The sequence below is a fragment of the Xiphophorus maculatus genome, chromosome 1, assembly GCF_002775205.1.
Source record: "Xiphophorus maculatus strain JP 163 A chromosome 1, X_maculatus-5.0-male, whole genome shotgun sequence".
Taxonomy (NCBI): domain Eukaryota; kingdom Metazoa; phylum Chordata; class Actinopteri; order Cyprinodontiformes; family Poeciliidae; genus Xiphophorus; species Xiphophorus maculatus.
The window spans coordinates 13,579,202-13,599,773 of record NC_036443.1 but is presented as its reverse complement, the minus strand read 5'-3'; the positions used below and the strand labels follow the sequence as shown (position 1 = coordinate 13,599,773).

At 38.9% G+C, this 20,572-nt stretch overlaps 2 protein-coding genes across 3 annotated transcripts in view; one reads left to right on the top strand and one right to left on the bottom strand.

The window, feature by feature from the left end:
* The window catches only part of LOC102236744 (guanine nucleotide-binding protein G(k) subunit alpha-like), a 30,251-nt gene extending 23,417 nt beyond the window's left edge, over window positions 1–6,834 (top strand). For both annotated transcript variants that reach the window (XM_005801334.3, XM_023333250.1), the window contains exons 5-9: window positions 119–247; window positions 1,940–2,069; window positions 3,925–4,078; window positions 4,349–4,558; window positions 6,044–6,834. In XM_005801334.3, coding sequence (XP_005801391.1) covers window positions 119–247; window positions 1,940–2,069; window positions 3,925–4,078; window positions 4,349–4,539 — 604 coding nt within the window. In that variant the 3' untranslated portion in view covers window positions 4,540–4,558; window positions 6,044–6,834. The remainder of the gene's footprint in view (window positions 1–118; window positions 248–1,939; window positions 2,070–3,924; window positions 4,079–4,348; window positions 4,559–6,043) is intronic.
* Window positions 6,835–8,300: 1,466 nt separating this feature from the next.
* LOC102236489 (guanine nucleotide-binding protein G(t) subunit alpha-2-like) lies at window positions 8,301–15,755 on the bottom strand. The gene is made up of 9 exons (XM_005801333.2): window positions 15,455–15,755; window positions 13,014–13,056; window positions 12,605–12,746; window positions 12,336–12,493; window positions 12,097–12,225; window positions 11,683–11,812; window positions 11,448–11,601; window positions 9,400–9,615; window positions 8,301–9,097 (listed from the first exon to the last, which is right to left on the bottom strand). Exons 1-8 carry the CDS (start codon window positions 15,558–15,560, stop codon window positions 9,425–9,427), a joined length of 1,053 nt encoding a protein of 350 aa, XP_005801390.1. The 5' UTR covers window positions 15,561–15,755; the 3' UTR covers window positions 8,301–9,097; window positions 9,400–9,424.
* Window positions 15,756–20,572: the final 4,817 nt, after the last annotated feature.

Genomic DNA, 20,572 nt, shown 5'->3' with positions numbered 1-20,572 from the left:
TTGCGTAATGTCGAAAGGCGGTACAGACAAACATTTGATTAGTGAAAATAAAAACAGTTTGGGTTTTTCACAAACATAAATATTTGCTGCTACATCATGTCCTTCTTTTGTCCCTCAGCTACTTGAACGCGTTGGACAGGATCTGCAAACCGAACTACATCCCGACTCAGCAGGATGTGTTGCGCACCCGGGTGAAGACTACAGGGATCGTGGAAACTCACTTCACCTTCAAAGATCTCTACTTCAAGTTAGTATTGATGAATCATGGCAGAGCTCAGCCTGCAGGGAGTTTGGTTGCTATAAAAAAAACTCCTCTTACACTTAGAGACCAGCTGCGTTTGTTTTAAATGGTGGATGTGTTCGTTGTTCAGTTTACTTGTCAAATGCTTTTTGATTGTTTTGTGGAAATTGCATACTTGCAAGATATAAAAACATAAAGACTCGTCACACCCCTAGAAGTTTTTCACATTTCTGTTACAGTGTCACAAGTTTTTTTGGGGGTTTTTTTTATGTTGAATTTTGCACAAAGTCGCGGGCAGAGGAAAGTGGAATGATGCAACTCTGAGAAATGTGGCATGTACTCGTCCTTTTGTCTTTGCCTAAGTTGCTCAGGTTCAGTCAAATTCCACAGAGAGCATCTGTGAACACGAACTTGCCAAAGATTGTCAGTTTAATTTAGCTCTGGACTTTGACTAGGCCATTCTAATATGCTTTGCATTGTAGTTCTGGTCATATATTTAGGATATTTTTCCTGCTGAAAGGTGAACCTTAGTTATAATTCAGATTTTTAGCTTCATCCGTATTCCCATCACCTCTGACCATCCTGCAGGTGCCTGCAGAAGAAAAGCGCCCCACAACATGATACTGCCACCACCATGTTTCCACCATATGCTGTGTCCAGACTCCAGGGCAATGAGGAGAGTTAGTTTTCTGCCTCACAGAGGTTTGCATGTTGACCAGAACAGTTTGAATTTGATGTCATCTGACCGGTAATGTGATTTCTTATGGCTTTGTTAAAAAATGACTTTCCATATAAGCCCAGATTTGTGGATTGCATGGCGAATATTGGCCGTGTTTACAATTCCTTACACCTGAGCTATGGATCTCTGCAGCTCCTCCAGAGTTACCATGGACCTCTTGGCTGCTTCTTTCATTAATGTTCTCCTTGCCCCTTACGTTTTATACTTTTAGGGTGGTGGATCGAACAAAAAAATTAATGACATTTTATTTATGCAAGATTTTTTTAAACTATACATTATTTTTTTGTCCAATGTAATGGACAAAACACTTTGTGTTGGTTTATCTCATGAAATCCCAATGCAATATGTTAGGTTTGCAGTTCCAGCAAGACAAAGAAAAGGTTTTAAAACCTTTGTGAGGAACTTTTATTATTTTCTTTTGAAACTATTCTGTCCGTGTTCTTTCCCCCATTTGGTTGATGTTGCTTTGATTTGACACGCAAACCATGGCTTAGCTTATAAATTCTGATGAATTGTTGCTCTAATGCCATATGAGCCACCTTTATAATTATATTGCTTCCCTCCTCTTTACATTATTTTATTTTTCCCTCCAGCTTCTGTACTCTGAAATATTGGTAAAGCATTAACTGTAATAACATCGGTGCTCAGAACCTCAAAATGTGCAATCACTGAATTGGTGTCACAGGACAGGGTGTTCTTTCATTTCGTTTCTGTGTCAGCCTGGGATAGATTTGGTTTGCCTGCAGTGCGCCTCAGGTGGAGCCGGACGCGGCGCACACACGAACAGGAGATTACAAAGTCAGGTCGCCTGCATGGCGTCCGCGTATACGCTCTGTGTGCCTGAGCCCCGGATTATGAAACCTTGTAAACCTGATATTAAAATGACAGTAGAAGTGATCTGAGTAAACTCATCTGTTAATGCACTAAGTCTCTGCTTTTGTGTTTGTGTGTGTCTGCAGGATGTTTGACGTTGGCGGTCAGCGCTCGGAGAGAAAGAAGTGGATCCACTGCTTTGAAGGAGTTACCGCCATCATTTTCTGCGTGGCGCTCAGTGACTACAACCTTGTCTTGGCTGAGGATGAGGAAATGGTAGGTGATGGATGCCCGGTTGTCAGAGTGGCCATGAATTTGGGATTTATAGCCACACGATCAATATTTTGCGGCCGTAAGTTAAAAAGGTGTGCCGGTGTGGAAAATTAAACTGTGGCTGCACCGTAAACAAGCCGGCCAGGACTGGAAATCAGTCAAACTCATATCAACATTCAAGTCACTGGTTTTCAATTAGTTTTGCCTTTTTGATGTGATTTATGGTTTAGCTGGATCAAATTCACCCTGAAGACAAACCAAGTCCTGCTGCACTTTTTGCTCATAACTCGGAGACTTCACAGTAAGCGTTGGTGCTGTTTGGAGGTTTTCCCCGTTTTTTCAAGTCACATTTGTTCCTCTGTGGGATTTTATTTTTATTCTTTATTGCTGCAGAAAATCCCTGAACTGTGTGTTGAGATCAGCACCAAAACACGAAACAAGCAATGGACCAGGTGACTCTGAAATGAGCTGATTTTATTTTTACTAGCCAGCTACAGAGTAGGATAAGTCAAGTTAATACATTGACAAAATAACTGAGGAAACATACACATCCTTTTTTCAGCCAACACTGTCTTACGGGAGTCTTTGTGTCGGATTTTTGTGGTTGATTAGTTTAGAATACCAGAAGGCTGAGATTTGTGTTAACGAATGCAGGAGTTCGCTGTTTATGTTTGGTCAACGCTCCCCTGCAGAACATTTTAATAATTGTTTTCTGATCATTAAAGTTGACATTTAAAATGTTTAGAAGCATAAATAGCACCACACCCAGGTCAAAATATATAAAACAATTTAAAATAAATCGATTTGTGTTTGGACACTTTCAATAGTGTCCCAACACAAATAATAGAGGTTTTAGAACGACTTTGCTTTAAAAGTGTCATTATTTACCAAATGACAGTCATACACATTCATGAGGACTCCCTCATGTTCATAACAGGTGTTATTTCATGTTAATTGCAGTGTCATGTCAAGCTTATGCACACCCCTTCAAATAAAGAGCTACCGAATTGTTAATTTATCAAGTTCTGTTTCTGCAATACACACAGAACCCTATTTCTGCAAGCCGCTCTTCAAAACTGAAAAGACAAGAGTCCATGACGTAAAGCACGGCAGATGTGTGCTGATCTTCATAAGTCAAGAAAATGCTGCAAGATAATAAATACTTACCAAACGTTCCCCTTCACGGCAGCAACAATAACAAAAAAGTAAACAACTGGAACTTAACGACCAGCGCTGGATTAGTACTCAAGTTTATTTTGTCTCCACTTGTTGTAAAAGATGATGAAGAGAGACAACCAAATAGGCATCTCTTGAAGTCTCCACAGAAATTACATGTTTAGCGATCAACATTTCTTTACCAGCTGTGCTAGTAATTGTGAGAGGCAGCGTAGACATCCGTTGTTTCCTTGTGTTACTTAAGGCTTACAACATATGGTTGATGTGGTTATGACAAATTGTGAAACAAGATTTATTGTTGGCTATCCTGCTTTCTTTAGATGAGTCAATGAGCTAAATTTAATAATGAATGACTACAACTTGCTGTATGTCTTTTTAAAGTTGTGTTTACTGGCGAGGCCTCCTTTGTGAAATATGATTTTACGGCCTTGTTTTCTCACAGCGTAACATGTGGCATTTCATTATGAGCCGCAGAAAGTCTTTGCTTCAGCTAACCATGAACAGCCATGAGGTTCTCTCTGTCTTATACGAGGACTTTCATACCCGCTGGCTCTGACTAGTTCTGTGCTTGCAAGCTTTTAAAGGGCCGTAAAAAGAATCAGAGTTAAGTCTGTAGCATGTGAAACAGCCATGCGTAAGGAAGGACTATTCGGGGTGAATTCACTGCAGATGTCCTCCACAGAACCGGATGCATGAGAGCATGAAGCTGTTCGACTCCATCTGCAACAACAAGTGGTTCACACTCACCTCCATCATCCTCTTCCTCAATAAGAAGGACTTGTTCGAAGAGAAGATCTCCAAGAGTCCGCTTACTATCTGCTACCCCGAGTACACCGGTGAGGCAAATCTCTTGGTTCTGCTGAAGATTTCTTCTTTATACACTCGGATTTCCTGCTACTGCTCCTTTATTTAGTCTATCTGAGAATTTATTTTTAAATTCATTCAACTTCTATGATTACCTCAGTATTACAAAAAATACCCTAAAGTTAAGGGAAAATACCTTATTAGATCAGGAGAAATAACATCTAACGTCTGTGACGGTATGGACAGCACTATGCAGCGGTACATATATATTTAAATATATATATTTTTTCTTTTTACTATAGGTGAGAACTCCTACGAAGAGGCAGCTGCTTATATCCAGTGCCAGTTTGAAGACTTAAATAAACGAAAAAACACAAAGGAGATCTACACCCACTTCACTTGTGCCACAGACACCAAGAATGTGCAGTTTGTGTTTGATGCCGTCACTGACGTCATCATCAAAATCAACCTGCGAGAGATTGGACTCTACTGAAGCTCCTGCCACCTTCCAGGTCAGCGTTCTGACTTTCAGCTGCGCTGCTAATCACATATTGACACCATCTGTTCGTTCAGTTGTCAGATCGCTCCTTGTTCAATCCTACACTAATCTAGGGCAGGGAAATATTTGGATTTCAAGGTGTTATTTCCTTTTCCATTTTCCATGTGTGGTATCTGTCTATCTGGCCAGGCAGCAGTAGGAAATATTTATTTTTCTAAGAATATCACCAGCTGCAGACTGACACTCAGCGATTGCTGAGTGGCGGGACCAAAGTTTGGTTCGGGTTGCACTTAATAGAAAACAATCCATGCTGTTCGTGCAGCTCCCTCAGGTACACTGTTGGCTGAATTTTCCATAAACTGCAGCTGCGATAGGGAGAAGACAGACACCTCCACCAAAAACCTCCTTCGTTCATCATCTGAACGCTGTCAGTGCAGAGACACACCAGGCGGCACACAGGGGTTATGCTTGCCAACATTTGCATGTCCTGTCGCTTTAAACTCCTGCATATCAATGAGAAACAGCCTGAAATATGACAGACAAAGCAACTTGTAAGAACACTCAGTATGTTAGCATATTTGTTTTCCATGAACACCCTGAAAATATGATGTTGTATGACAAATTATTTTTTTTTTTTTTAAATGACCATTTTAGCATCTTTTATCCAAACACATTTAGACTTTTATCTGCTTTGTGGTTTGCATTAACTGTTCACATTTAAACAGCAGCATAAAAGTTTGAACATTGTGTAACATCCAAACTTTTTATGAGAGCTGTGTGTGATTACACTTACTTAAAATATAAATTTTGTATAATTTGCCATTGCTACATTTTGTACCAATACTTTTAATGGCAGATAAACTTAGTTTAGTGTAGAACTGGGATTGTTTTGCTGAGTGGACCTGCTGCTGTAGTGTCTAGTTTGGTACAGGATTGGTGGAAATGTACTGAAGATGCAGATTTATTACATCACAGCAGCTCATTTCAGATCATACTTAATACACAGTTCCACTAGCGGATCTTGATACTGTTACGTTTTAGTTGTTTTCATTTTCGGGATTAAAACATGTAACATGTTATCATTAGTCCTAAAAAAATATCTCTATTTAAAAAAAATAAAAAATGTTTTGGATCAGCCCATAAAGTCCTAAGATGAAACTTACAATCTGTCTGTAAAGGGAGCTAAAGATTAAGAGTCGAAGCTCATCACCAAAAATAAATAATCTACAAGTGAAACTATAAATATGGTTTGGTTGCTGTATTCTAATAAGGATTTTAAATAGATTATTAAGGTTGAAAGGTTTAGGTTATTATGCTGTTTTGTTAACTTTTGACACATGCTTTTCTCATTTCCTATCACAAACATTTGTTTTTGGTGATATGACAATAAGTTTAACTCTAAATGTGGCAGAGGTATGAATGGTATCAGCTGTTTATGATGTCGTTCTGTTTCTGAGCAGTGATGTGTGATGTGTAATTATGTTTGTTTTATTTGCAGGTGATTTGAGGGAATCTGGACTTCTGAGGTGTCCCGATGAATTGGAGCATAGTTTTTACTAAAGACTACATTCATTGCCAGGCGGGATCTAAAGGGCAACTTTGGCCACTTTTCTCTCAGTAAAGATGATTACTGCGAGTCCAGCTGTATTTAATATCTTTTGGTTATTCAGACACAGGAAGTCTCTGTTGCTTTTATGTTCAGTATGTAATCTGCACAAGGACTAAAATGGATAATTTCAAAGAATATCCATCGCTACATTTCACAGTGGTTTATGAAAGTTAGGTTCACAGTTCTGTTGTGTCTCGTCTTAAATGTCTGTGTTTTGCTTTTGATGACTTTTTGTTTTTGTTAAGTTCTATTTTAATTATTAGAAGCAGTTTATAGATTTAATATTCCCACCTTTGGATATGTGAATTTCATGACTTTTGATTTTGGAAAGATTTTGACGTGAGCCGTTTATAAATATATGTGACGTAATTGTTTGAGTTTGAAGGTAGATAACTAGAGTCCAATGAGGTCATTTCCCCACCAATAGTCCACTTAGTTATTTTGACTTAAACTAGAACAGAATATGGTGAACAATATGTTTGAAACAAATCACTGAGGAAATCAATATGAAGGGACATTTTTATTTTACTCTGCTTGTTTATTCTTATTTCATTTTTATTTGGGCTATAAATGTTGCTAATATTATTGAATCAGTAAAGGTCAGTGTCTGTTTTTTTTATACTGTAAACATGGAAGTTGGTGTCATTTCAAAAATATAAAGGAGATAGTTTTACTCTTTAGCCATTTGCCACTGCTGTGTAATCATGGTAAAAAGAAAATTTCCCTAAATGTCAGCGCAGTTATCTGAAGAACTAAATGCACCCTTGCTCCTTCCGCTGGGTAACGAAGGTAAAGTAGGAGCCAATTTAAAATGTTCCCGCAGAAATGGACGACTTAGCAAGCTCCATCTTTGGCCATGTTCGAAAAACAGACAAGCATGTCTGGTGGGGAAGCAGAAAGTCTCTAAAATAGCAAAGATGCATCTGAATCAAGCCTGCAACTTCTCCAATCATTAGAGATTCATGGATGTAATAAAAAGTGTCATGATTTCAGAGAACCAACTCAGCAGGTCAGCATAAGTGGCTCACATCAACCATAAAGCATGATGGTGGAAAGTTGATGACGTACTTTGGTTTGAGTTTGAATTTAAGTAAGATGCTTCACTGTGGTATAAAAGGAGTTTTTTTTTTCATAAAATCAGCTTTTTAAACAGATATTTCCAATGTACGGAGCCCCATAGGGGACATGGGGATTTCTTTTTTTGTTTGTGTTCCCTCGCAATAATGTACTGATTAGTTCATGTGGCGTAACTGAATACTGTAAGTCTTTCTTACGGTGTCCATCGTACTTTCTGCTATTACTTAAGGCTTTCGTGAGGTTTTTCCATGCATGTTAAAATCTCATTGTGGAATATCTGAAGTTTTATATCTTTTTCTTTAGGAGAGAATTGCACCACAAACCTATGATATAAACAGAAACTTTCTGTAAGTAGAAAACTAAGAAAAAAATGCATCCAAACTATTTGGACTATTTCTGAGTTATTATCGCAGGGAAATAAGTCATCTAACAGTTTTGTGCTGGTTGAATGGCTTAAAGGGTCGTTTTCATGTGCAGTTTTATCTCAACTTTACACGAACAGACATAAACATGCAGTGAATAAATCGATTTTCAATAAAAGAGTTAATAATAAACACATTTTCAATGAGGCTCTTTAAGTGTGTATATATTCAAAATTTTGAATTGACATTTGTGACTGTATACAAAATAGACCAGCAAATATTACAGCAAGCCTATTGCGAGGTAACGCAAAAGAAAAAAATGTTCTCCATGTTCCGTAGAGGGCTTCGTACCAACGTGACTTTGACCAAGCGAACGTCTTCAGAAACTCTTCATCATTGTACAAATGGGAATGTCAATGCCTTGTCCGTGAGCTGGGTGTTAAAACGCTGACTTTATTTTTAGACAGACACTAAATTAGTTCTTCTTTTGAATTGCACTCTGGAAAACTGTGATTTAGATTGTTTATCAGTAATGATTTTGACTTGGCTGCCATTTCCACTTACATCAAAACAGGATATTTATAAGACAGCAGTTCTGTCATCAACAAGCAACAGGCTGAAGCTGTCATGATGGGCCTCATTATCCACTGCTTTGTTCAGTGGATGAAGATGTAACTGATGTAAAGACACACACACACACACACACGTGAAGTTAATGCATCTTTATTTCGTGCCTCTACATTTCATAAGAAAGAACAGATTCCCATTCCCTTTTCTCATAAAGCATCCATCCTCTAGTGTTTTCCTCTCATATTTTTCCAGATAATTCATCATTCAAAATATAACTTCTCTATTCTTATGTACAAAGTTCATCTACCATGTTTGTTGTTGTCAGATTTATTCATCACAATAAAATGTTAAGTGAATTCAGTACATTAACACTATGTAGGTTAGATACATGCACAATTGGGTTTGTAATCTGGACAAACTTCAAGCAGTGGGAACATCAGAGATATCTGCTCAGCAACTTTTCAGCTTAAATATCAAGATCACAGAGACTATCGCACTCAAAAACAAAACAAAGAAAATTGTCTATTCAGAATTTTTTTTCTTTTTTTTTTTACTTTTCCCAGATGGCTTTAATTGTTTTCACAGAGCTTGGCTTTCAGCTCAATTATGATTTACAATTTATAAGTTTTAAAAACTCAATGATAATCAGAGAAGCAGCTATTTCATCTTCGTACCTTTAATCTTTTAGCTGTGTAGGAATCTGAGGCTCCACAGCGTTCACATGGTGACTAAGTATCTGTTTTTACCCAGCCGGACATGCAGAGAGTTGCAGGAAGGTAACATGGGAGATGATGATATTCTCTAGGAGCGTCCAGCCACAACTTGACGTGGAGATGACGGCATAAAACACAACAGTCTGAGGATGCTCTGTGCCCCGTTGGTACACTTCTTTCCTAATGCCAATGTGTGCGGGGCTCCGGTTGAAAAAGATGTTCTGAAATGAGAGAAGACGAGGAAAAGTTGTTGAAAGCCGCTTAAGAAAACGTAAAAGTACATTGTTGGGAGGTTGTAAAGACTTTATCACAAGTCGTCATGGGGATTGCATCAGTCTTTTTATTTATATTTGTCATCCTCAGCAGTCCACCAAGGTCCAACCTTTCTTGCCTGAGTTTCTGTTTTCTCATGTTATGGCCAGTTGTTGTTGGTGAGAAAATATTGACTTAATTAAATTTACAGGGCTCTGTCTCATGTGGGTCCCGTTACTGTATGTGAAGACAGTTTTTAAAGATCTCTCACCTCTCTCCCATCACTCTGGAGCTGCTTAGAACAGACCGCAGTCTTTAAGGTTTTCTTTGATGATGATGTCCGTCACGGCGTTGAACACGATCTCGACGTTCTTCGTGTCTGTGGCACAGGTCATGTGGGAGTAGATTTCTTTCTGACCTTTCTTCATGTTCAAATCCTCGAATTGTGTCTTGATGTAGGCACTGGCATCATCATATGTGTTGGGGCCTGAAAGACGTTTTTCGACATATACATGCATCAGTTAATAGAGACAAATCAACACTGCCCTGTCTTCATTAATACTCTTTTTTTGTTCTTATATTAGCATATTTATTTCCAGACCAAAAGCTAGAAAAACACTAAATGACAAATTTGAACACAAAGGCCACAACTTTAAGATCTTTATCAATAAATAATGTAAAAATGAGTGAGAGAGACAGAAATTACACCCAATCAGATCCCATGAATTATTAGAAGTGAAAGATAATATAATTAACATCCAACATTACTTATTATTTTATTTAATCTATTATTATTTAGGAAGTGCATTCCTCTTTGACTTTATATTTTAGTCAACTAAACCTAAGTAGAGATTGACTGAAATGAGGGTTGATGACGAGAAAAAGAGAGAAAATCTTATGATGTATATGTCACCTGTGATCGGCACCCAGTTTTAATGCTGCATTTGAGCTGGGATTAGTGGCGTGTAATTCCCAGTGTCCTCCTGCATCAGGACAGGGCACGCTACTTTTAACTTGACATAAACAGCTCATGTTGTTATTATTATTTTTTCTCTTAAGTTATAAACAACTGTCCATTGGCGACCTGTCCAGGGTGTACCCCGCCTCTCGCCCAGTGACTGCTGGAGAGATAGGCACCAACCCCACACGAAGTTGCAAGGAGATGAGACTATAGATCAGTGGTGCCCAAAGTCGGTCCTCGAGGACTGGCATCCTGCATGTTTTAGTTCTCTCCCGGGTTTAACACATCTGGATCCAATGATGGCTCATTAGAGGCCTAAGAAGAACACCGACATGCTGAAAAGGTCGTTACTACCACCAGGGAGAGAACTAAAACGTGCAGGATGTCGGCCCTGGAGGACCAACTTTGGGCACAACTGCTACAGACGATGGATGATCTTGCATTGAAAGATGAACCATCCATGGGTGCACTCACGATGAACAGGATGTAGGTAACAGCTGTGTGTTGTCATTTGCAATTTCAGTTTCAAACATTCAGCATGCTAAGGTGAGTGAATCTTTATAAGTGGCAGCATAGATAGAGACTACATAATGTTATTAATGCGTCATTGTTGTGGTATTTGAGTCACAGTTGCAGATATTCAGAGTCGGTCAAGGTTTGTTGGAGCTGAGGTGCTCGTCCACTAAACTAAATAATAAAATAATCACAGACCTCTATGATCTATAATTTCCCATTATAGTATCTATGGTTTAAATTTCTTTGAATAAAATGCCAGAGAACGTGTGACTGTTGTTTCTCCCCTGTGTTGGAGCATAGATAAATTCAGTGTTGCTTTTTTCCCCCTCATAAATAGCCTCGCCCTCTTTGGGAGGCAATACAACTACTTTTGGTTAAAAAAAAATGTGTTTTAGGAGTTTTAGGTGCCTGAATGTTACAAGCAAGAATAACTTCTAGCCACTGATTGTAAAAGCTATACAAGAAAGTCTTTCACTTTATTGAGAGAGGTTTCATTACTGGATATTTTACAGCTTCATTGTATCTCCAGATAAAACAATGCATAATACTCTCATTAAAAAAGCCACAACATAATTTTAACTGAGTTCTAGATAATGCAAGACCTTAAATGTTATACATATACATATACATGCATAATTTCCATTCAAACTATGGAAGCAGCTATAGTTTGAATGGCTGCTTCCATTCAAACCATAGCCTCTGATTGCCCCCAATTGGGTGGAGTCCCTGGAAAAGCAGCTGAATCACTTCATTTTTGTTTTTCTTTGGTGTAAATAACATGAGACTAGGGCATTTTTCAACCTGTGAAACTCTCGCAATAAGTTGGCATCTGTTGAACGTACCGTCGTAGTCAGGGAAGCAGATACTCAGATGGACTTTCTTGATCTTCTCCTCAAAGAGATCCTTCTTGTTGAGGAAAAGCACGATGGAGGTCAGAGCGAAGAATCTGTGGTTGCAGATGCTGTTGAATAGATGGAGGGACTCGTGCATGCGGTTCTGGAAAGACCAGAGACACAAAAACCTTCATGACATGTTTTTTTTTTTTTTAAAAACAACATTGCAGCCATTCTGACTCACCACTTCATCGTCTTCTACAAGCACCATGTCGTAAGCGCTGAGGGCTCCACAGAAGATGATGCAGGTCACACCCTCAAAACAGTGGATCCACTTCTTTCTCTCTGACCTCTGACCTCCCACGTCAAACATCCTGTAAAGCGTAAAAAGTTGAAACGAGCTCTGAAGTGGCCAAACTGGGAGCCTTTATTTAGATTTTATTTTTTTATTTCTGGGCTAACCTGCCTATCGGGACCGCATGGATTATGAAATCTGTTCAAATTAGAAGATACACTAAAACTACAGGTTTAATTATTTACTTAAGGTTGTCCTGCATCAAACCAGGTCAGGAAGTTAACTTTGGGCCAATATGTTTCCGTGGACAGTGCAATCAAGAGTCAACTCGTTTTCCATCAATATGTAAATGTTGAAGCTCACCTGAAGTGCAGCTCTTTGCAGGAGAACTGCTCTTCAATAATACCAGTTGTTTTGACTCGAGATCGCAGCACGTCCTGCTCGGTGGGCATGTAGTCCGGCAGACAGATCCGGTCCATTTCGCTGAGGTAGCTGAAGGTGTCAGGACGAACAGCAAAGCAATCAAGATTTGCATATATGCCCTTTGTATCTACACAATGATCATCCTTTTTATGTTGCTTAACGCTGGGAAAGCTCCTCACTATCCAGCAGAGTCGTTCAGTTGGTACTCAGCGGCTCTCTCGTACGCGCTCTGCACTCCAGAGTCTTTCCACAGCTTCTTGATGACATCAGACAGCTCAGGAGGCATTGTCCCTTCCTCAATGGAGTCTGACAAGTTCTGCAGCTTCTGCCCATCCTCCTACGAGTTTCATGCACAATAAGCACAGGCCATGGAAAACAAGGTTATTTATTTATTCGATTTTAATTCTGCTTTGGAATTCGAGAGCATCAGAAAACATCTGCAGCACACCTGCGCGGAAGGTGAGCCAAAATCAATGCTGAGCATCTCCATGCCTCTGATGATAGCCAGAGCCGACTGCAGGATGTTTCCGTAGATGATCGTCCTAAACTCCATTTGCTCCTCTTTTGTGTAACCGCCTTGGTGGAGAATCCTGTGTGTGAGCAGAAAAACAACTTTTCATCACTGATTCTGCCTCAGGTGGACGGACGTCTATTTGAAACAACATAAAAACAACATTGGTAAATAAAAGTTGTTTAAAAAAAAAAAAATCAAAAGTTGAATGGCAAGCTCCAGAGCTCCCACTGTTCACATTTGATCGATCTAATGCCTACAGTGCCACCCTGTGGATTTTCTTTACTCTCATCGCCACATAAAAAAAAAACTGAGAAATTTTCCAGTAATGGATTTTAATACTTACTTCATTTGTTTTACAATGGTGCTTTTTCCTGATTCACCAGCACCTGAAAAAGAAGGAAAATGTCAGTGAGGATATCTGGACTTCTCTTTGAAGCATTTCTCTGTCATCATTCAAATGTGTGCATTTAAGATCCAAATGATGCACAATGCAAAAACACAAAATATTACAAAGTAATTTTGGTTCAGTTTCCAGTGCAAATAAACAGACAAAACTAACTTACAACTCACTTCTCAGCAAGACATTTTCTCCCATTTTACAAGTGAAATAGTCTGCTAATGGAACAATTGCTTTATCATCGATGTTAAGGGATTATTTACTTAAAAATAGGCTCGTGTATTTTGCTGAAGAGTTCGCTCAATATTAGCTCGGAGTGATCAGGAAGGTTTGGGTGGTTATAAAGTTCTCTGAAGACCAAAATCACACCAAAACAAGCCAATATTTTCATCATGTTGTTGAATTTTACTCCAAAGTTATTTGGTTCTCCGGCATTCTTTCGTGGTTCCTGAAGATTTTGCACCCTCTGGTAAAATCCCACCCTCCCAATAGACAGTGCATTGGCAAAACCACAATGCATAGTGAACAATCTTTAGTCTCACGTTTTGCATCTGAACAATGAGCATGCAAGCCTAATGTGGGTTAATCACATAATTTCGGTGGCAGAATTGGATGTGCTGGCTGAAGAAGAGCTTCCAAGCAGATCAGGCTCTGCACTTCCATGAAAGCTGCCGCTGAGCTGAAGGAGTTTATGGCGTCAGAGAGCAGTGAGGGCTGACCGCCTTTCTCAGCCACACTAAGCCGTAGACTTACTGCTGAGCTTTTAAAGGGTTCATCAAACCTTTTCAAAGGAGATCCCAGGTTGGCTGTAGTGGTCATTAGTGAGTGGAGGGTGGGAAACGTTTTGTCATTCAAGAAAAAATGCTAGCTAGCAACATCATCTTGCCTTCTGTGAGTCTCTGTTCTACAGGCTTATGCTTCTATATGTTTGTCATATATGAACTGTTGAATAGATTTTTAAAAATATGGTTTTTTTTAGCCAATTTCATCAACAATGTTCATTAAATGAGCAAAGAAATTAGTGAAATTAACAATCAATGTAACTCTTCTTAAGCTCAGAAATCTCATTTGTACTCTTTATAGTTCACTAATTTTAAAGCAGGTTTAACTACTTTCAATGTGTCTTTTATGTTTTTGTCCTAATTTCTTTACAGGTATTAAGCTTTTCATGTGAGGTTAAGACTATGTTTAAAAATATAATCAGTGTTTACATTTGTACAGATTATTCTCAATATTTAAATCTTCTGCAAACCTGTTAAACATGGTCTGTAATTTGTAGTTCTTCTCTCCTACCACCAGGGGGCTCTCCGCTGAACATTTTCCTGTGTTGTTGCTGTCATTGTCAGTGACAAACAGCAAGTTGCTGCCAAAAAACTTTAAAAAAGGGACCAACTTCAGTTTCCATCCGATGGTTATTATCATGCAATTCTATATCATATCCAGAAATGTCTTCTAGTGGATGATATATAGATGAGTCTAAAATCTTGAATCAGAACTATGTCAGTCGGATGTAAATGCCATTAAAACATTTTTGTTACACATCATGTGCGAGTTGAGAATCAACAAAGACCTCAGCAAGTGGATCTGCACTAAACCTGTTAGCTAATCGGATTGTCGTATCACTGCAGGGCTGTGATTCATTTAGACTAAAGTCAGTGATCTTTTAAGAAGCTGCGTCCTTTCGTTAGAACCAGAAAGTCAGCAGCCGCTGGTCAACCGGGAGCAGAGACTGTTATTTCAATGCAATCGCCAAATTTGTAAGGAAACTTTGAAATATAGTTAAACTGTGGGCATTAATTATATAGTTATACTTAAATGTCGAGCATCAGTGTGAAAATCTGTCAAAATACTTCACCATCAGTTTTTATCTTCTGTCTATATGTTTAATAATTACTTTCTCTGAGGTTGTGGATTAGATTCTCTACAGACAAATGATTTCCACTTCCTCTGTCTGTTGATTTCCTTTATCTGAGGTGTAATCCTGAACTGTGGGAGTGGGTTAAAGCTTCATCTCTGCAGTCAGTTCTCTTGGTTGTTGCAAAAATATCCGGAGAGAAGCTTAAACCAAAATCAAATGGTTGAAATCCAAAATGCGAGACATTAAAAATGAAACAAGTGAGTAGAGTGAAAACCTTCATCTTCCAACCTTTGCTAGTCAAATGTCTAACTATGGTTAGTTTAAACTTTGGTCCACAAACCTAAAACTATAAGTATTCTGATTTATTTCATGCATCTTCTCTGAAGTTATCCCTGATTTTAAAAGCTTCGTCCGTACTCAGAGTCTTCTGAACCCAAAACCCATCAGTTGAAGAGCTTAGCATCACCTGTCGCTGGAGACAAAAAGCACAACTTCAACTAACAAGGTCCACTCATATACAACAACTCACCAAGCAGCAGCAGTTTGACCGTTTTAGCCTCCTTATCGGCATCTTCCTGGAGCTGTTTTTCCAATTCCTTGGACTTTTTGTCCTCAGCGCTTGCTCCTGCACCCATGATTTCTTCCTCCGCACTCTCAAGGTCCTCGAGGAAGGAAATTTTGACGGGTCTATGTGAGCACCTGCAGAGAATCCAATCACAGCACTAATTGTGCTGAAAGGTGATTTTAGAGCGGAAGGAGATTGGGAAGGAGGGGCTGAGCTTTCCTGAAATGTATCTTGATTAGATGGAGTGTCGCAAAGGCTCAAATGAAGTCACCAGCTTTCACCAGTAGAGATTCACTTCTTAATTCCCTGTTCTTAAACCTGGACTTAGGAGGGGCCTCTTCCTGATTGGCCGTTCAATCCATTTAGTCTATTGAGGGCGATGGGGATTGAGGTAAAAGAAGGAGAAAATGATCTCGGACATTTCAGGGTGCAGTGAAAGACAATGATGTCAATATTTGCTTGTTTTTCACGGATCTGATGTGACTCGGTGATGGAACATATAACGCATGTTCAGAACTACCTATGACTATTATTCCTGTACAAATATGAAGCGTAGGCATGGAAGGAAACTATTACTCCTCGTTTTAGAGAAAAGGATGCAGGACGTTCATTGTTTGCATTTCAGAAACATTCTCCATTTAGATTTTATCTTGAGTTTACAAGTGTTGCTCCTCTCATCCCAACTTGAATTTCATGCTTGATGTACTCTTGACTCCAGCATCCGTCACATGGATGAGGCAGGAGGCCGGCATTAAGGTCTTATAAACTTCTTATGGCTAAGAGGTTTAAATCCCAGGTGGTGAGGTGGCAGCTAAATACGGCAACCGTGGCTGCACAGTGCCGTACAGAGGGGTCTCCGCGACGGCATGACCTGAAAGCGTGGAGCCCATTACACAATCTGCGTCAGCTCCAGTGAGATCTCATCTCACACATTTAAATGCACCTAAGTAAAATTTGTATTTGTGTAATTGTTTCGAGGAGGAGACGTGGAGGTTAAGCCCGGTCAGATTATCCTGCAGGATCGAAGCAGCGAATCTTGTGAGCCGCCTTGTGTGGTTCGGAGGCAGAGAGCAGTGGGCGTTGTCTCCGGCACTGTTGGGTCACCGCTCGTCAGAGGCTGGATACTGAGAAACTGTACATGAGATTACTAAATCCATCAAAGGCAGATTGTTTCTGTAAACTTTGCTTTAAGTATGTGACTGAATCAGTCGACAAACACTCTCTTCAGCTCTGTTTGCAAACAAGCTTCATACAGGGTAGAATGCAAATTTTAAAAAAACAAAACAGAATAAGGTTTTAAAATGATACTGACTTTATATTTATTGACATCACTGAAAAGAACGTGGAAACAGATTTCAAACTGGGGTTTTTTTTCAGCAGCATAATTTCACACAAAAAAAACAAACATTTAATTCTAAATATTTATTCAATGGGTTAAAATAGTAGATAATTACCTGATGTTAATACTTTTAAACTGCTTATGAGGTAAAAACAAGGGTGATTGTACTTTGAAATATTAAAAAGATAAGGTGTTTCTCCATAGTCCTCACTGACTCTCCTCATGGACTCAGTAGAAAGAAGCTGGAGGACAAAAATTATACTGAAATAATACTAGCTTTACCTCAAAATAATAACACTCAAATGTAAGTAACAAGTAGAGTAATAGTATAGTAATAGTAAGATTAAAATGTATTTTGTAAAAACATTAATTGTAATGAGTCTGGTCAGAACATCTGATTGATTTATTTTTTGAATGATGTATTATTATTATTATTACTCCTGACAAATTTAGGCGTAGATTATTTTTTCCATGTTTCAGCATGTTTCTTCAGACTGGAAGTGATATTAATGATGTATCCAGGGCCCAGTCAAAGTCCCGTCTTGAGTCTAATAGAGAATCTACGGACGGAGCTGATCGAGTTCCTGAAACTCTTTTTGTGTTTTGCAAACTGTTTGCACATATGCAGGTTTGTGTAGGAGGAGCCGGTTGGACAAAACTTGGATCGACCTTTCATCCTGGCAGACAGCCTGAGAGTTAAGTGACATCACAATGAAACAGGATAAACCGTGGACCGGCCACTGGAGCAACTAAACCAGAACATCTCCAGATGAATGTTGAAAATGGTGAGAAGCAAATAAAAATCAACAATTGAGCAACACTGAATTCATAAAAATACTTCTTTTCAAATAAGACACAGAATGTGTGCAAAACTAGCAGCACTGTCTTGACTCTATGCTGACTTTCATCTCAACTGGCCAATCGACAGTTACCCAGTTGTCTCCTGAATTACTCAAGGCTGCACACTTCATTCTGCCGCTAATGTTCCACTAATTGCATGCAACCTGGTGCTTGCAACCTAAATCCCTGAACGCTTTCAAGCAGCCTAATCGCTGTAACATATCGAGTGGTGGCAGCCAATCCCATTAGGCCGTGGTCGGAGTAGGCCGCGCCCGGTGCGCAGCCACCGCGGCTCTGATCTGTTGACGAGATTACAGCCTTAGATCCATCTGAGTGACAGAAACGAACCACTTTACATCATGACCCAAGGAAGGGGAGAGAAAAAGTAGCTTTGCCCCCATTTAGTACGGATGAGCTGGTCAGGGTGAAAGCTTGCTAATGATTTCCCTAGATGACGAATGAAAAAGGCTCATTCTCCTGCTAATAATGGGAGTTTCAATGCGGTTGGACATGAGAGCCTCCTTTAAACAACCCCATCCTGTTTGACCGATGATGAAACTAAATCGAAGACCTCTGTGATCCTGGAAGTGTCAGTGAAATTCAGTTTTCCTCCCTGAGAGATGCGCATCGAAGTGTGATTTTGGCTTTGGTAGAAATAGATGTGTGTGAAATCCTCAGAAGGCTCCACAGGCTGCCAGCCACCGATGAGCTCACGTGGTTTTAGTCTAAGAGCTTCCCAACTGAGGACAAAACAAATGAGTCTCTCCAATGATACATGCGGGTGGGACCTTTGCCACGCTGCACTATTAAATGTATAAAACAACCACAGTTCATGTCTTGAGTAATAATGGTAATTTGTTGTACTAGATGATCAATTTCATGGCTTGACATGCACATTTTCGGATAAGTTTGAACTGTATCTTCATGACATACACATTAATTAAAAGCCTTGTGTATTCGAAAGGAGATTTGTGTTTCATCAGTTATTTATTTGTTGGATCATTAATTCTTGGCATTAAATCAGATACTGCGGGGAAAATGTGTTTCTGGGTCTAATACTGTATATGACTCATTTTATTTTAGTGAAGCTGGGAGAAAAAAGTTCATATTGACAGATTAATTTATTCATCTAATAAGCAGCAACACTCTCCTGGAAAACCTGCGTGATCTTGAAAAGAAACTAAACACACTTTGTGCTGCAATCTTGATATTATTAGAAAATAAAAGAAAATGTTCTAAAGAAAAAAGAAAGTCTTTGCTGACAAATCTTTGCTTGATAATAATTTATTTCATGAGTTCAAAATGTTACTGAGCAGCAGCAGTAGAATAAAAATACTTATTTTAAATTTAGATCACTTATAACACGAAATGATATGATTTAATTTCATCTTAGCCTGATCCTGATAAACCCTGAGGTTCTGTCACTCAGCCTCTGGTTTGCCCTGCATCTATAAATGTGTCGTCGCTGCTGAGCAAGAGGAAGTGTGTCTGAGGTCAGTGTGTGTGGCCTAATAAGGATTAAGAGGTGGGTCAGCTCTGGAGCAAAAGTCAAAAGCTCAAAAAAAGAAAAGAGTCTTTCAATATATTCATTTAATGTATTGATTACCAATAGATGAGACAACATCAGCAGGTTGTTTGGATATTTACATGCCTAAGCAACCTGTTTTCTGAGAAGTCCTGAGATACAGTTTAAAATGTTCTACTTTGTATAAATTTGCATTTTAAGCTTTTTAAGTTTACCTTGGGTTGAGTTATTTTACTGAGCTGTGGCTGAAGCTAAAGATTAGGGTGATGGTAAGGAGGCCTTACAATCCATGTGTCGAGATCTCTAACACTTTGAGCTAAACTGTCAAAAATTATGAGGGGAGACAAGAAAAAAGTGGGTCAACAATTAGCAAAAATTTGTTGATTGCTGTAATGCAAGTAAATGTTTTGATTAGATTATTCATAAGGGCATTAATCATTTCAACATGCCACATTTTAATAAAAAGTAAATGTAACATTTTCCAAAATTGTTGCCCATTTTACATTGATTTCTTATCTTATCTTTTTTATTCATATGTTCTATTTTAAATCCTTTGGGTTGGATAAAAATAATAAATCCAAATCTGCCAGGGATATGAATAGATTAGGGATTAGCTGTATGATGTTCAAATATAAAAGTGTCCTTTCAAAGTTTTGAAAGGACATCATTGTAGAGAAAATGCGACTCTTCTTATCCTACTGTACACCCATATTATTGAAATGTGTGAAATGCTGTTTATTAGAAACCAGAGAAGAAGAAGAAGAAATGTCAGGCTGTATTAATCATCAATATGTTCTCAAATGTCATATATATTTATGAGAAATTAAAAGAAGAGAAAAGAAAAATCATAACCAGGACTGCTGGACAATTGATTTTCCACCAGGGTGAATCAGTCAAATCCCCTCAATGGATTTCAGAGCAACTTAGAGATATGAAATCTATAGATTCTTCACCAGTAGATAAATGAACTGGTCAAACTGGAAAGAGTCCATCAAGACTTACAGAGTATTCAAATGGGAGTTGAGTTTCAATCTGGTGACCCAAAACCACCTAAAGCAAATTCTTCCTGCAAGATAAAGACATAAATGTGTTGATAACCTCATTAGAAAAGACCGAGGGAGATGGCAATAAATTATAGGAAAAACAATCATGACAAAACTACCAAAACACTTTAAGGAAAGACAGACGAATTAAGGCGGGTTGATCACCTCCAGATCATCGTCAGTGCCAGCGAGACCTTGACTCTAATCCAGCTGAAGATCTGCAGATGGATTTATAGACAGCTCTCTTTGACAGAGCATGAGTCAATCTGTGAGGGGAGGGGCCAATATTCCCCTTTGTTGGTGTGAAAATCTGAGACCATGGTACACAAACGCTC